Raw genomic sequence first — 16,982 nt, 5'->3', positions numbered from 1 at the left:
GACCAGGTCAGCGTTGGAAGATTCACTCAGAAGCTCAGTAGGGTATAGTTTTATTGTCCATGTAAATAGCGAACACAAATAAAAAACCACCACCTGATCACTCTGCCACCACACGTAAGGGAGGAGAAAAGTCCCTTGGCTCCAGGAGGAGCTTGGTTCCAGGCTCGATATAGCAGGGAGCCTGGGGGAGCTGTGTCGCCAACTCTGGGGAAGTTTCAGAGCTAAGTCCAGAGCAATAACATGGCCAGTGTCCCGTGCCACAGCATCCTGCTCCAACCCTAAGACTCGGATACTTTGGTCCTTTAACACATAGCTGCCTCTTCTCACAGGACTTGTTCTCATGTGGCTCCAAGTCCTTGCTTGGTCCACACCTTCATTATTGTCTCTCATTTACACATTCCAGCTTTCTCCTGGCTCCAAATGAGAATGTGATAACCTAGGATGAATAACACCAGTCTGACTCACCTTCTGTTATCAGTCTCTCAGAGCTCGGGGCTGGCCCAGGGAGCCTAGAACTTGGTAAGGAAATACTAGGGAATTGGACAAGAGCCAGGCATTACCAAGACCAAGACCAAACAAGGTTGGAGGGCCTAGTCCAAATAGACCACTGTCTCCTGGTTACCTTCTTCACTGACTGCTACCTTAGGTGAATGTGGCAGGGCTAAGCTGAGGTTAGCTTGCACTGAACCTTGGGAAGTAGTGTCAGGCTTGAGATACAACCTACTTCACTCACCCATCACAGAGGCCAGTGTGTCCCCCATAGGATTGAACTCATTGAGCTGCAGAGACAAGGGGATAAGCATGAGGAGGGGGTGAAGGTATTATTTCTGGTCATTTTTGGTCAATAAGGTAGGTTGAATCCCTGCTTCCTCCCATCATTATTTGAGGGCCCAAGCCTCACCGAAATGATACCAGAAGATTCTGAATCATAGAGCTGATGCATCAGCTTCCCTGAGCTTCCATCAAACACATCGATTGTCCTTAATTCATGGGGGGAACAACTTTTGAAATTAGGATCTGGGTATCTGCCCACAACAATGAGGTTGTACCGTGGATGCCAGGATGCCTAGGAAATGGAAAGGCTGGTCATGAGAGTAAATGCAGAATGCTAACAAGAGGGTTCATAAGTATTCTTTGCCATTAACAATTGTTAATACAGTTGTCAATGATTTAATAATGGAGATAAGATCTATATGAAACTACAAGAATAGTTTTCAATTGCATATACATCTACCAATGTAAATTTTAAACTCCCAGCTGGCCCCCCTGGCCCTTAGGACACCATCAGGCCTTCTCTCTTGCATTTGCTGAGATCATACAAACTGACAAATGTTTTAACATCAGCCTGATGCAGACATTAACCAAAGAGTAAAACCTACAACAAAGGAACAAGCTTCTGGTAACCAAAACCAAATCGGACATATGTTCTGAAGTAACCACACTACTATCTCTTCTATCAACTTGAATGACAAAGAGTTGAGTAGAAAATGCTAGTGTCTGAAAAGAGGAGGAAACCTGTTGCTCCCCAGATTATCCCTCTCCAAACAAATCTGATAGTTATTGGAATGACAGATTGGATGGGATTTTCCTAAGAAACTTCTCACAGAAGTTTTGAAGGAGGAAAGACATGGTAAGCAGGAAGGAAGAAGGGGTACATGCAAAGGCTTAGAAATAAGTCACAAACCAGTCACATCTGGGAAGCTGTCGTTGGCTTCACTGGTTACAAAGTGAAGATGGTAATGGGCACACAAACGGGTGAAGGATCTTGATGCTATTAGAACCTGGATTTGATTTGAGGTACGTGGGGGCCACTCTAATACTAAATCATCATTGTTTACTGAGTAGGCATGGTGCCATATGCTCGAAGTGTACTGATTCAGTCTCACAGCAACCCCGTCAGTTACAAACCATTATTCCCTTTATAGACAAGAAAACTGGAATCTAAAACGGAAGTAATTTTCCCAAGATTCTAACCCAGAGGGGTCTGCCTGCCAGAAGCTGGTGCCCCGCACCATTGACCGAAGTACAGCATGAAACCTGGAGATTTGAAGAGAGGCTTCGTAGGGGCTTGGGCAGGAAGGAATCCCAGGATTTGAAGACTGTAAGCCATGGGTACTGAGGCTAGAGAAGCCGCTAACAAAAAAGCTAAGGATAGCTTGTAGATCAACCGTACACAACGGAACAAACTGAAGGCAGAACAGAAGGTCAAGATTTTAGAAAATGCCGTCTGAGGAGATCAGGGCTGGGTTGAAAAAACTTAGGAAAATAGCTTATCAGAGAGACAAAAGAAAACCCAGCAAAGTGGGATTGCAGAAGTGGGACAAACGGAGCAGAGAGAGCCAGGGGATGAGAGACTACTTTGTGTCAGGGCAGGAAGAGATCTGGGAGGAAAGGCTTCTGTAATCTGTCCTCCCCCCGACCCCACCTTGGGCAGACCTGATCTGTCTCCATGATCACAATGCTTTACTCCATCACTTACCTTGATGGGTGTCAGGTGCTGGAAGTGGCGGTGAGGATGTGGGATCAGGCTTGGGGGACTGTCCCATTGGGAGGCAGAGTAAACCCGGATCTCACTCTTCTGGTCGGTGGTCAGGAGCTGGGCTCCATCGGGACTGAAATGAGCTGGCAAGTGACAAGTCCCTGAGCTGAAGGGCCTTCTCTTGCAGGGACCCCTCCCTCCCACTCCCCTACAAACAGGACTGGAAGGGAGGAGGTGCATCTGGGCTCTGAACAAAAACATTCTAGAACTCAGCAGCTGACGAGGGCAGCTGGAGTCAGAAAGGTTCGTTGTTGGCTTCTAAACTTTGAGGGCAAAGCCCAGGAATGGTGGGGTAGGTAGGGTCTACAGGACGGATGAGGTATATCACACCTGCGTTGACAGGATGACTGTGTGGTAGTGAGTAGAGGAAGCTGGATTTCCCTTTAACCTGGCGCAGGTCCCAGATTTTCACTGTTTGATCTACAGAGGCCGTGGCCAGGAACCAATCACAGCATGGGTTCAGGGCCGCATGGGTCACTTTCTTTTTGTGCATTCTCAGATTCCAAAGCTGCAGAGAAAAGCGGTTCAGGTGGGGGCAGAGACAAGGGAGGGATAGGGAGGACCAGGCTCTGAGAACGCACCTCCCTGCCGTCCATGTTCAGCAGAATCACGTTCCCCACATTGTCTCCTGTGACCACCACTCGGCTTTTTGCAGACACATCCAGGCTGCAAAACCAGAAGCTGGAGGGAGAGACCTTGCTGTAAGGTTCTTGGGGACAGAGGCAAGGTCCATTTATTTATATTTTTAAAAATATTTTTATTGATTTCAGAGAGGAAGCGGGAGGGAGAGGGAGACAGAAGCATCAGTGATGAGAGAGAATCATTGATCGGTGAGCCTGCAACCCAGCCACGTGCCCTGACTGGGAATCGAACCTGTGACCTTCTGGTTTATAGGTCGACGCTCAACCACTGAGCCATGCCAGCCAGGTGCAAGGTCCATTTATTCATGGTGTAGCTCCAGCGTCTAACACATAGATATATTCAATAAATATTTGTTGAATGAATGAGTACTATCTTGCCATGGACTTCCAGTGAGGAACAGACTTGTCTACCATCCAGACAGAGGTTATGGGGTTGATGAGGCTCAGAAATCTGTCTGATGGGCCCAAGATCCTCAGCTAGTATGAGTCCCTGAAGCAGCCAACCTCAGAGCTATATGACAAACCCCCAGGTTAGCTTGCCCCACACAGCCCTGGGTTCTGTGAAGACTCCTTTGTGATTCTCTCCCTTTACTCTCCACCTGTTGAGTCAAAGGAGGTGACAAACCAAACAGGCTGCCTAGCTCTGTTCCTCAGAGCTGGCTGGAAGGGAACTTCTGCCCCCTTCTGAGCATTTAGGGGGAAAAGCACACACAACCCAGAAGTTGTCTGGCTCTTGTCCCTCAGACTTCTTGAAGACAAAGGGGAAGGGGAGGGGGGTGCTTCAGGGATCCCGATAGCCAGGAGAGCTCAGATTTTTGTCTTTTCTCTCAAACCTTCAAATCTCTGCTCTACCGCCTTTTGCATTCCCTGTAAATCTCTCCCAGAGGAAGAGTTTCTTGTGGAAGAGAAACCTAGAGCTATTCTATCCTGTCCCCTGTCCTGATAACTCGTGGAATTCTTACCTCTGTGGGGCAGTCCAGGATAACATCCAGTGCTAGTTAGACCCCCCCACACACCCCCTCAGTTCTTTAGGGAGCAGGATCACATCTCTGGCCAGAAGTCAAAGTTACAAGCATTCTGTAGTTTCTACAACCACTTGCTCTTGGAGAGTCCAAAGTGCTTTATGGACATGATTCTATCCATTTAAGCTTCATGGAACTGGTCAGGTCATCACACCCCAGTGGATGTAGGGAATAAAATTTAAGTTCTTATTTCCTGCTCCAGGCTTTAAGTGGCTTATTCTAGGGCAATGCCAGTTTGACTTGTCCTGTGAGAATCAAGGTCCCACCTGATACAGCAATGACTTACAGACTAGCGGAAGCCCTTCCCTTGTGGAGAAGAGTAAGGCTCCAGAACTCCCCAATTAGTAACCCACCTGGACCAGAGTAAGCAGCTAAAGAGTTTGAGAAAGAGACCGAACGGTGGAGAGTGGCTAACACCTTTCCTTACTTTCCTGTGGTAGAAGAACTGGGACCTGGATGCTCTCATCAGAACTACACTGAGAGCCTAAAAGCCCTTTCCCCTTGTTAAACTACTCACTTGCAGGTGTCATAGCTGGTATAAACTCGGAGAGTGTTGCCTTTAAAGTCTTGCAGCCTAGTTGTTCCCTCCATTGAGGAGGTGAAAAACTGGTTGGCATTGAGAGGGTTAAACTTCAGCCCAGTGATGCTGCCTCCAGCTCCAATCTAACACAGGAAGAGAAAAGCCAGTGAGTGACGAGGGCCCAGGAGGAGGAGGAGGCCTGGCGCACATACTCTGCCCAAGAGAAGTACCAGGCACACATACTCTGCCCAAGAGAAGTGCCAGGCAGGCAGCATTTGGGGCCAGGCCAGTTTACATGCCTAAACCCTGGGATGCTCTCCACAGAGCTCTTTGTTTCTTGAAGTTTTGTTTTTTGTTGTTGTTTTTAAAGTATATTTTTATTGATTTCAGAGAGGAAGGGAGGAGAGATAGAAACATCAATGATGAAAGAGAATCACTAATCGGCTGCCATCTGCACACCCCCTACTGGGGACTGAGCCTGCAACCCGGGCCTGTGCCCTTGACGGGAATCAAACCCTGGACCCTTCAGTCCGCAGGCTGACACTCTATCCACTGAGCCAATCAGCTAGGCAAGTTTTCGTTTTAATTTTATTTTAAAAATTAACATACAGTCAATTTGGTAGTTTTGGGTATACGTTGTATGAATTTTAACACGTGTATAGACTTGAATAACTACTGCCAAAATCAGGATGCAGAACAGTTCCGTTACCCTCCAAAACTCCCTCATGTTCTCCCCCCCACCTCTAACCCCTGACAACCACTGATCTGTTCTCCATCACTGGTTTTTGCCTTTGATAGACTGTCATAAAACTGATCATATAGCATGCAGCCTTTTGAGACTGGCTGCTTTCATTTCATCAGCACGATGCCCCCGAGATTCATCCAAGTTGCTGTGTGTATCTATTGCTGGTTCTGTTTTATTGCTGAGTACTCCATTGTGTGGATGTACCACAGTTTACCACAGTGTTCTTTTTAGAACTTCTGCCCAGAAGTGGCTGGGTTAGGAGGGCAGGAGACAGATCTGAACTCCTTCCTATTTTTTCCAAACATTCCAGATAATGATGATGAAAACAATCATGTAAACATCAATAACTTAACGTTATTAAGTTCTTATTATGCATCAGGCACTGTTTTATGAATTTTACATCCCCAAGAGTCCCTTCTCCACTTCTTCCTTGTGCTACTATTCCAGCCTCATGGACCTTTTACACAACAACCACTCCACTCACTCAACATGCTAACTGGCACTTGCCATTCCCTCTATAAACATTCTGACTGATGCCCATGGTCTGACAAACCCTTGCTGCTAGTAAGATAATCTTCTGCTACCACCAGTTGAGGCCAGTACTTACATGGGTTAGTCGTGTTTGTTCTTAAGACTGTATATGCCAGTTTTACTTTTTATTATAATGACATAATGCAATTAAACATATAAGTCAATCACACATAATTTATTAAACATTTAATTAAATATTTAAACTAAACATTTAAACATTCAATTAAACATGTAATTTAATTAAATTGATGAAGTACATGCAAAAAGAAAGACCATTGTTATTTCTATGAAATTATATTGAATGCTTTGGAAGAATTAGATAAAAATGAATGGCTAAAAATAATAGTTGTCATATTGAGCATGGGTGAGAAACTTATCAACAATTAGGGTGGGGAATAATAAAAATTTCAAGAGAATCTGCAACCAGGTTGCTTCAGGACTATCTTTAAATTATGTTTCCACTTTAGACCATATAAAGAATACATCATGTGTGCAGTTTATGTAAGACCAGGTACACCCTAATCAGTGACCCTTACTCCAGGAAAAGGATAGGCCCTATGTCAAAGCATAAGTAACAAACACACACATACACGTTTTAAATTAAAACGCATGAGTGTTCTCCTAGCAAGTGTGGACTAAGTGGTTTGACTAATTTTTACACTGAGGAAGACTAACAAAACCTGGACAAAATATGAAAAAGAAATATATTTGAGACTTCCACCTACAGTGATGGTGGGTTAGCCTGTATCTGGCCAACCTTCTTCTGAGAATAACTAGGAAAGGTAGATAAGACATCTATTTAAAGAATGTAAAATGATGCAGCCACTTTAGAAAATAGTCTAACAGTTCTTCAAAAATTATCCCGGTCATAGCTCAGTGGTTGAGCATCGACCTATGAACCAGGAGGTCACAGTTCGATTCCAGTCAGGGCACATGCCCAGATTGTGGGCTTGATCCCAAGTGGGGGATGTGCAGGAGGCAGCCGATCAATGATTCTCTCTCATCACTGATGTTTCTCTCTGTCTCCCTCTTCCTTCCTCTCTGAAATCAATAAAAATATATTTTTAAAAAACCACTAAACATAGTTACCATATGACCCAGCAATTCCACATCTAGATATATATCCAAGATACATGAATACATATGTTCATGTAAAAGCTCATACATAAATATTCATAGCAGCATTATTTGTAATAAAAGAAAGGTGAAAAATCAACAACTCAAGCATCCATCTCAAGAAGTTGTAAAACTAATAGGAAACTAAAGCCAAAGAAAGTAGGAAAAAAACAAACAAACAGAATTAATGAAACAAAACAAATACACTGGGGAAAGTCAATACAGCCAAAAGTTGGTTCCATAAAAAGACCAATAAAATTGATATACCACTGGTAAAACTGACCAAACAAATGAGAAAGCACAAGTAAGTAATTTAATAAATAGAAAAAGGGACATCACTATAAATTTTAGACACTTTAAAAGGTAAGAGGGTCATAAACAATCTTATGCCAATGAATTTGAAAATTTAGATGAAATGAGCAAATTCCTAGAAAAATACAAACTTGCCAAAATGACAGAAGATGAAAGAGAAAATCTGAATAGTCTGATATCTACTAAAGAAATTAAATTCACAACTAAAAACTTTCTTGCAAAGTAAATTCTAGATCCTGGTGATTTCACTGATGAATATACTAAATATTTAAGAAAAAATAATATCAATTTCTTTTTGAAAATTTATTTTCAAACTATCTCAAACTCAGAGAAAAGTTGTAAGAATAGCACAAAGAACTACTTTTCTGAAACCATCTGATAATAAATTGGCAGCATGATGTCTCATTCATCCTCAAATACTTTACTATATACAAGGTGAGGCAAAAGTAGGTTTATAATTGTTCGTATGGGAAATAATAATTAAGAAATAATAATGCTTGCCGAAACCGGTTTGGCTCAGTGGATAGAGCGTTGGCCTGCGGACTGAAGGGTCCCAGGTTCGATTCCGGTCAAGGGCATGTACATTGGTTGCGGGCACATCCCCAGTGGGGGGTGTGCAGGAGGCAGCTGGTCGATGTTTCTCTCTCATCGATGTTTCTAGCTCTCTATCCCTCTCCCTTCCTCTCTGTGAAAAATCAATAAAATATAGTTAAAAAAAAAGAAAAGAAAAGAAATAATAATGCAAGAATAAACTCTTGTGTTTTGCATACAACTATAAACCTACTTTGCCATACTCTGTATTTCCCACAAGAACATTCTCCTACATAACCGCAATAAGACCATCAAAACTTAGAGGTTTCTTAAGTAGTTCAAACTCATAGAAACAGAAAGAATTGTGGTTGTCAAGGGCTGGGGAGCAGGGGAAGTGGGAAATGGTTTTTAAATGAGTATACAGTTTCAGTTTTACAAGAAGAAAAGTTCTAGAGATTTCTTGCACAACAATGTCAATATAGTTAACACTACTGAACTGTATACTTAAAAATGATTCATATGATAAATTTTAGGTTATGTGCTTTTACCACAGTTTTTAAAAGGAGCAGTATTACTTATTAGAGATATAACTGTAATTGTAAAAAATAAAAATATTTAAGTGGAAAAAAAAACTACAATAATAAAAGCGTAATATGCTAATTAGACCAGACGTCCTTCCAGGCGTCCTTCTGGATGACCTTCCAGACAAAGCCAGGATTGTGAGGGAAGCCTGGGTCCCGGGTGCCTGCCGGCAGCCTGAGGGAAGCCCGGGTCCTGGGTGCCAGAGGGAAGCTGGTGCTGGCAGCTGGGGGAAGGAAGGCCTACTCTTGTACAAATTTCATGCATCAGGCCTCTAGTATAACTAATAAATCGAAACAAACAAACAAACAAAAAACCAATTAGTATAGTTTACCACATTAACAGAATAAAGGGGAAAATCATATGCTTACTGACATCAATAGATACAGAAAAGTATTTGATGACATTCAATTATCATTCATAATAAGAACTTATGGCAAACTAGGGAAAAAAAGGAACTTAATATGATAAAGGATATTTAAAAAACAAACAAGCTCCTAGGTATATATACAAAACAACTGAAAACATGTTCAAACAAAAACTTACACAGGAACATTCATAGCATTTGTATTAATAGCAAAAGGTAGTAAAAAAAAAGTAGCAAAAGGTGGGTACAACCTAAATGTCCATCAACAGATGAATGGAAAAATAAAATGTGGTATATCTACATGATGGAATAATACTCAGCTATAAAAAGGCGTGAATATAGCATAGATGAACCTGGAAAACATTATGCTAAGTGAAGCCAGACCCAAAAGGACAAATATTGTATGACTCCATTTATATGAGGTACCTAGAATAGTCAAACTCATAGAGTCAGTCAGAAAGCAGATTAGTGGGCTGGGGAAAGGGTAATAGAAAGTCACTGTTTAATGAGTACAGGGTTTCATTTTGGAATGATGAAAAAGTTCTGGAAATGAATAGTGGTGATGATTGCACAACAATGTAAAAGTACTTGGTACACTTACAATGTTTAAAATGATAAATTTTATGTTATGTATATTTTACCACAATAAAAAGTAGCAGAAATTATATGTAATGATAAAATATAAAAGCCTTCTATGATGAAGAACAGGACGAAGATAAAAGCCTCCAGACAAAGCACCCAGCGCACGCTCTCCCTCTGGGGAGCAGCCGGTGCCATTCCCTTCCCCATCTTCTTCCTCAGGCATGTATCTCCTAAACCCTAAGGGTCTCCACAAGGCTTGCAACCAGGGAGCAATGGGCAGCAGCAGCTTGTCCCAGGCTAATTCCCTGAACCTGTCCCAAGGCCCCGTTTTCTCTGACTTCCCAGTGAGTCAAGGCAGCCCAGTTTCTTCAATGCTAAGTCCTTCCTGTTTTACTGTCCCCAGCTTTAATAAATGTACCCTCATAGTAAAAAATAAAAGAACAAGACAAAGATGTCTGCTATCGCCAATATTCAACAACATATTACATGTCTTTGTCAATGGAACTAGGCAAAAAAGAAGTGTAACAATGGCAAAAGAAAAAAAATCAAACTCATTATTTGTAGATGACAAGATTATGTAGGAAAAAATTTTCAAGCCTTAAATAAACTATATATTAAAATTAATAATGTGGGTTTATGCTTCCAATCACGAACAGCACATTGGTTACATGTAGGACAATACTAGTAGCCTAACATATATGTAATTGGAGTTCTAGAAAAAAAGAGAGGGAGGAGGAAAAAAATATTTGAAGAAATAGTGGTCTAAAGTTTTCCAAATTTGATGGCAGTTATAAACTAACAGATCCAAGAAGCTCAGTGAACCACAAGCAAAAGAAACACAGAAAAAGACACTACGAAAATCATAATCATTTTTAAAGCAGCCAGAAAAGGGAAAACTTATGAAAAGAGAAACATAAGAATGAGAACAGACTTTGCAGCAGACATCATTTAAAGTCTGGGGAAAAAAAGCCCCTCAAAACCTAGAACTCTATACCCAGCAAAAATATCTGCCCCCCCCCCCCAAAAAAAGAAAAATACTGACTTTTAAAGATAAACAAAAGGAAACAAAAATGCATCACCAACCAACCTACAATATAAGAAATGTTAAAGGCAGAAGGAAATGTTACCAAAAGGCCATCTGGAAAGCACTGGAAATGGCAAATTTGTGGGGTTTTATCAGGTTTCTTTTCTCATTTTAAAACTGTCTTTAAAAGCTATCTACTCTATAACCCAGCCACAAAGAGGCATTTACTCTCGAAAAATAAAAATATATATCCACCCAAAGATTTGTACTTGAATGTTCATAGCAGCTTTTTTATTTTTGCACTATCAATAACTGGAAAAAATTCAAATGTCCTTCAGCAGGTAAATTAATAAATAAATTGTGATATATTAATACACTGAAATACTACTCAGAACAAGAAAAAAAAAAACTACTGATGCCAAACAAAAATGTAAATGAATCTTGAATAATTATACTAAGTGAAGAATCCATGCCTAGCCAGCCAGCATGGCTCAGTGGTTGAGCATCAACCTGTGAACCAGGAGGTCGCGGCTGATTCCCGGTCAGGGCACATGCCTGGGTTGCAGGCTCGATCCCCAGTTGGGCATGCAGGAGGCAGCTGATCAATGATTCTGTCTTGTCATTGATATTTCTATTTCTCTCTTCCTCTCCCTTCCTCTCTGAAAAAAACAAAACAAAACACAAAACACATTAAAAAAAGAAGCCAATAGAAAGAATATATATTGTATAATGCCATTTATATAAAAGTCTAGAAAATGCAAATTAATCAATAGGGATAGAAAGCAGATCAATGGTTTTTAGGTGACAGGAAAGAAGGAAGAAAGATTACAAAGGGGCATAAGTAAATTTTAGGAGTTTGGCTGGAGTGTGGATCTATGAACCAGGAGGTCCCGGTTTGATTCCTGGTCAGGACATATGCCCAGGTTTCAGGCTCGATCCCCAGTGAGGGGAGTGCAGGGAGCAGCTGATCCATGATTCTCTCTCATCATTGATGTTTCCCTCTCTCCATCTTGAAATCAATAAAAATATATTTTAAAAAAAGAAAACTTTAGGAGTTATGGATATGCAATAATGTAAGTAGAAATATGAGTGTGTGAATAATGTATACCTACACAGAAAGATGCACTAAGTGGGAATTTCAGGTAATAATTACTTGATTCTTTATACTTTCCTCTGTATTGTTTGAATTTCTTATGATGAACAAAAATCGTTTTTATAATGAAAATAAAATTTATCTTCATTTTGAAAGTGTAATACATGTTCCCTTCTCAAGGGTCTGAAAGATGTAAAGATGAAAGTCAAGGTCAGATGACTAAAGAAGTAACGAAATGAGGCACTACAGTTCCCGCAGCCACTGGTCTCAAATCAACTTTCTGTTGTCAGTATCTGGGAATAAAAACAGACAGTTTTCCAGACCACCATACCCTTCTTTACCAACCTGCTAGTCAAAGTTCAAATGTCCAGACCAGTGGTCGGCAAACCGCGGCTCGCGAGCCACATGCGGCTCTTTGGCCCCTTGAGTGTTCTAACGCCACTTCTTCAAAGCAGACTTGCCCAGGCGGAAAACCGACTTCTGCGCATGGGCCACGAATGCACTGTATGTGCACGCCCGCACGTGGCATTTTGTGGAAGAGCCATACTCAAGGGGCCAAAGAGCCACATGTGGCTCGCGAGCCGCGGTTTGCTGACCACTGGTCCAGACCAATCTCCACAATGGTGTGAGGAAACTTGACTTAAAGGCACATTATAATAAAAGGTGATGTAAACCAAAAGCCTTGGCAAGTTCAAGACAGCTGTCATTCCGTTTTGGTTGGGAGGCTCTTCCCCTAGGATACCTTTAGGCTACGTATTAATTTTCTCTATTCTCTGGATTTCTATAAAAATATAAATCTCTTCCTGCCTGAGCTTTGGTTCTGACTTCAATTTAAAGCTGCCCTTCCCAGTCCTATCTCACCAGCTGGGCAGGAAGACCACTGAGCACTATCCACAACACCCTGCCGGCTGCCTTTCTCCGACTTTGGACACCTGTTTTCTTCAACATCCATCTCATACCTTGCATCCTAATCTCCCCAGCCTGTCTAACCTGGCTGTTTCCGATGGACTGCTTTAATTCTTCACTTAAGAGAATTCATTCTGGATTTATCCTTGGCCTCTTCTATCTCCAAATCAGAGATGGAAATGGTGAGCTGAAGAGGAATTCAGTTCACAGATGTGTTTTGTTTAGCAACAGTGCATGCTTAATTTTATTTGGTTCCTAACATGAAAAATCAGGATGTTTTAAATTGAAACCCTTGTGTACTATTGGTGGGAATATAAAATGGTGCTGTCACAATTTTTAACAGTATGGCAGTTCCTCAAAAAATTAAAAATAGAGTTACCGTATGATTCAGTAATTCCACTCCTGGGTATATACCCAAAAGAACTGAAAGCAGGGACTCAAAAGAGGTATTTGTACACCCCCATGCATAGCTGCATTATTCACAATAGCTAAAATATGGGAGCAATCCAAGTGTCCATTGACAGATGAACAGATAAGCTAAATGTGGTAAACACATACAGTAGAATATTATTCAGCCTCAAAAAGGAAGGAAATTCTGACACACTGCAATATGGACAAACATTGAGGACATCATGCTAGTTAAGTAAGCCAGTCACAAAAGGATAAATATTGTATGACTTCACTTATATTACATACTCAGAATAGTCAAAATCATAGAGACAGAAAGTAGAATGCTGGTTGCCAGGGGCTGGGGGATGGAAGAATGGAGAGTGTTTAATGGGTATAGAGTTTCAGATTTAAAGATGAAAAGTTCTGGAGAAAGTGAATGTACTTAATGCCACTAAACTATGCATTTAAAAATGGTTAAATGCTAAATATTGTTGTATGTATTTCACCACAATTTAAAAATATCAGATCATTTCATGTAAATAACCAGGACTTCAGGCTCCTGAAAAAAATCAGACCTGATACCAGGGGACCTAGATTCTTACATGTCAACCATCTCCAGTTTATCACTGACCCTACCACCGAACATCATTCTTTTATCTGTTTAGCTTCTTTAGTCATGTGAGCTTGTGGTTTTTGCTCTAAACCAGAGCATCACTTTTCATAGTGCAGCCCAGAATCCAGCTAGGCAAGCTCAGGGTCTTCTCTGTGGCAGAGGGCCAACACCCCCACCTCTCAGTGACATGATAAATACCAGCATGATCAAGACCATCCCTGAAAAACTCTATCCCAAACCTTGTCCAAACACACTCTGCCTTTCCTCCTTTCATCTCCATGTATGTAAATATTGTTCTTCCTCACTCTTCTCTCAACCATGAAGCCTTCTCTATAGACCCTAATTTGAAAGAGGTTCTTCCTTCTCTCATGTTCTATAGCATTTAGTAGCTGTAGTGCTAGTTATTGTGTACGTCTACATCCTATCTACCCAGCTACATGTCAAGCCCCTCATTCATTCAACAAATATAAAGCAGCTACTCTAGGCCAAACATCGTTCTAAGCACTGGGGACAAAGAGGTGGACCAGAAAGACAAGATCCCTGCCATTGTGGAGCTTACTTTCCAGTGGGCAAAGTTAATAAATAGGTAACATATTTCAAATATTAATAAACATCGTGGGGGAAAAGTGAAGCAGGGAGATATGGAGTGACTGGATGGCATGGAGGCTACTGTAGACAGAGTACTCTTTGAAGAAGTGTATTGAGCTCAGACCTGAATAATAAGGGAGAACCAGCCAGGACAAGACCATGAGAAAGAGTACTCCAGCCAATGGGAACAGCAAATGCCAAGACCCAGTTTCAGGAATAGAAACAGCCAGTGTGGCTAAAGTATAGGAAGTGAGGAAATACAGCAGTACAAGATGAGGTCAAGAGTTATTAAGAGGCTCAGATTCTATTCTATGTGATGACTTACTAGAGGGTGATCAGTATTTTATACCTTCTAATATTTTAAGGGCAGGCACTCAATAAAAATTTGAGTATCATCATTTACTTGTTTGAAAATACCCATAGTTACTTTTGATCCCTATCATTTCCTTTTTCACTGGTTGACTTTTCATTCCTTCAACACTTCTTCAACACAGTTATCTGGCACAGGGACTGCTCACCCCTTTAATGAAGGTGGGTTTGTCCTTTATGCCCAAGTTCCAGAGTATGATATCTCCCCCTTTGGACCCCACGGCCAGGGTGCTGGGGTGAGTTGGGTGCCATGTCAAGGATGTGGCCCTCCTGTCAAAAGGGGCAGCCTTTTGGAATATCCGGTAAGAAGCCAGAGAGTGCAAAAAGGACTGCTGGAGACCCTGAGACAGAGAGAAAAGAATTAAGTTGAATTAAAACCCAAGTCCTAGGTAAGCTGCCAATCTCTACCTCCATAAATGAGCCCCAGGGCCAAGTCCTCCCACCAAAGGAAAACTAACTGCCTGGCTCTGTGCATGAAAATATTTGAAATGTACATGAACTAATCTTGGAAAGTAAGAGGCAGAGTGCATTCCAGCTGGGACCTTTACATATAGCTGGGATGAGTGCCCATAGGCCAGACACCCAGGTAGGGGTGATATGACCACCCGGTGAACCTACTCAGCATCTAATTTTGAAGCATCCAGTTGTAAAAAAGCACCATGCAAACCCTTGTGCACTTCATTCAGCCAGGAAACACCTCACCTTCTGTAGTGATGGCCAGGCAGTTCTGCCCAGCTTATGGTGATGGAGGGCCCTGACGATGCTCCCGCATGGTGGTGGGACCTGCAAGCTAGTCAACTTCTCCCAAAGGCAGCCTGAGTCAAATCTTCTGCTACAACCTGCCAAGTATAACATAGATATTTTCCTCTCCAATCTTAATGAAGAAAGGTTTTTTGCTGAAATCCCGGAAAGAAAGCCTTGTTGTTTCATTTGGCATAGCCAATCTCTCCCATCACCTCCTAAGGCCTTTCCATGGTCTGCTCAGTCTCACCCAGCGCAAGAAATAAATAGTGAGTAGGGATTTGCCCCCTTCCCCAGAAGAGTAATTCTGAAATGAAACTAAATGTGATTTTGCAGGGTTTCTGAGAGCTGAGCCAAAGAAACAAAAATAAAGTATATGCAGAACTCTGCCTAGTTTGGTTTGGAAAACTCGTGATAAGGTTGGGTGTCAATTTTAAAATCACATATATTGCATAATAAAAAAATTATGCAATAATTTTTGTACAGCACAGAAATGACTATTTAGGGAGAGAAGTATCTTTAAATCCTATATTAAAATAATGTAGAGGGAACCAGTTGTTGGCCCAAGTCCAATCTGTTCTGGAAACCAGCAGGATCTAACACATCTGACATGGATCTAAAAGTAACTAGGCTAAAAAAAAATAAAAATAAAAATAAAAGTAACTAGGCTACTTCAGGAGAGGCAGATCCACTGAGACCAGGAACAAAGCAACCCTGGATTATCAAGATGTATTTGAGAATCTGATCTCTATGAATCCCGCCTCTTGACAACCAATTCTTTTTATTCTCGTGGACAAAAAAAACAAAACAAAAACCCACTTCATCAACAACCCCCTGCTCGTTTTTGAGTTCCCCCACTCTCCTTATAGCCCTAGGTTCAATCCCCAACAAACCTCACAGAAAGTGCTTTCTAAGGAAATTGAGGGCTCTCACAGCTAAAACTAAGGACCTACAGCTACACATACCACCAGGCAAGGGGGGATTATTTTAAGCAGTCCTCGGTGTGTAAAAATCCTGGTACAGCCCTAACCGGTTTGGCTCAGTGGATAGAGCGCCCGCCTGCGGACTGAAGGGTCCCAGGTTCGGTTCCGGTCAAGGGCATGTACCTTGGTTGCGGGCACATCCCCAGTAGGGGGTGTGCAGGAGGCAGCTGATCGATGTTTCTAACTCTCTATCCCTCTGCCTTCCTCTCTGTAAAAAAAAAAAAAAAAAAAATCAATAAAAAATATTTTAAAAAAAATCCTGGTACAAAGAAGGAATTTGAAAAGTCTGTTTGTCTTATGTAATGGAACCCATCTGCCTCTTTTTGCCACCGGAGGGAGGTTAAGCCCAAACTCTATGGTGTCAAAGGATCTGCCGATGCACAGCTGGAGGCGTCTGAAATTTTGGACAGCCTCGGCAACCTAGAAGCCCCCACCCCCCGCTCCAGCCTCCGGCGTGAGAACCCCAGACGGCGGAACGTTTAAAGCAGCAGGCGCGCAGTACCGGGGCCCTTCACACAGAGCTTCTTGGCCTCGGGCTCCAGCTCTCGGGGGCTTCTGCTCTTCTTGCTCTTGGCGCACAAAACCATCTCGAAGGGCTTCCGGGTTTCTGGGCGTTTCTTGGGGGCCATCGCGTCCTCCGTGCAAAGCGGCCCTTCGCCGTGCGCAGAGATTATGGAGGGAAGCTAGAGAAGCCTCTGGGGAGAAAAAGGGTGGGGAGCAGGGAACGGATCCAACTTCCCGCCAAACAAGCCAACTTCCCGCCAAACAGGCTCCCGGCTCCCAACCACCT

The 16,982-nt window shown here is 42.1% G+C and overlaps 1 protein-coding gene across 1 annotated transcript; it reads right to left on the bottom strand.

Moving 5' to 3' along the window:
- Window positions 1–295: 295 nt before the first annotated feature.
- DDB2 (damage specific DNA binding protein 2) lies at window positions 296–16,981 on the bottom strand. The gene is made up of 10 exons (XM_079787713.1): window positions 16,695–16,981; window positions 15,171–15,307; window positions 14,618–14,809; window positions 4,720–4,865; window positions 3,121–3,220; window positions 2,870–3,047; window positions 2,480–2,622; window positions 902–1,066; window positions 734–779; window positions 296–436 (listed from the first exon to the last, which is right to left on the bottom strand). The coding sequence occupies exons 1-10, from the start codon at window positions 16,819–16,821 to the stop codon at window positions 387–389; spliced, it is 1,284 nt and encodes a 427-aa protein (XP_079643839.1). The 5' UTR covers window positions 16,822–16,981; the 3' UTR covers window positions 296–386.
- Between the last annotated feature and the right edge of the window lies 1 nt (window position 16,982).

The sequence above is a fragment of the Cnephaeus nilssonii genome, assembly GCF_951640355.1.
Source record: "Cnephaeus nilssonii genome assembly, chromosome: 13".
NCBI lineage: Eukaryota > Metazoa > Chordata > Mammalia > Chiroptera > Vespertilionidae > Cnephaeus > Cnephaeus nilssonii.
This window is presented reverse-complemented; position numbering and strand designations above follow the sequence as displayed.

Excerpts from the sequence above, each read along its gene's own strand:
- DDB2 (XM_079787713.1), bottom strand. The coding sequence starts at position 16,821 with ATGGCCCCCAAGAAACGCCCAGAAACCCGGAAGCCCTTCGAGATGGTT. Across the intron at positions 4,866-14,617 it reads AACCCACCTTCATTAAAGGG|ATTGGAGCTGGAGGCAGCAT; the intron begins GTGAGCAGTCCC and ends TTCCTGTGTTAG. Across the intron at positions 437-733 it reads CACACTGGCCTCTGTGATGG|GTTATCACATTCTCATTTGG; the intron begins GTGAGTGAAGTA and ends TATTCATCCTAG.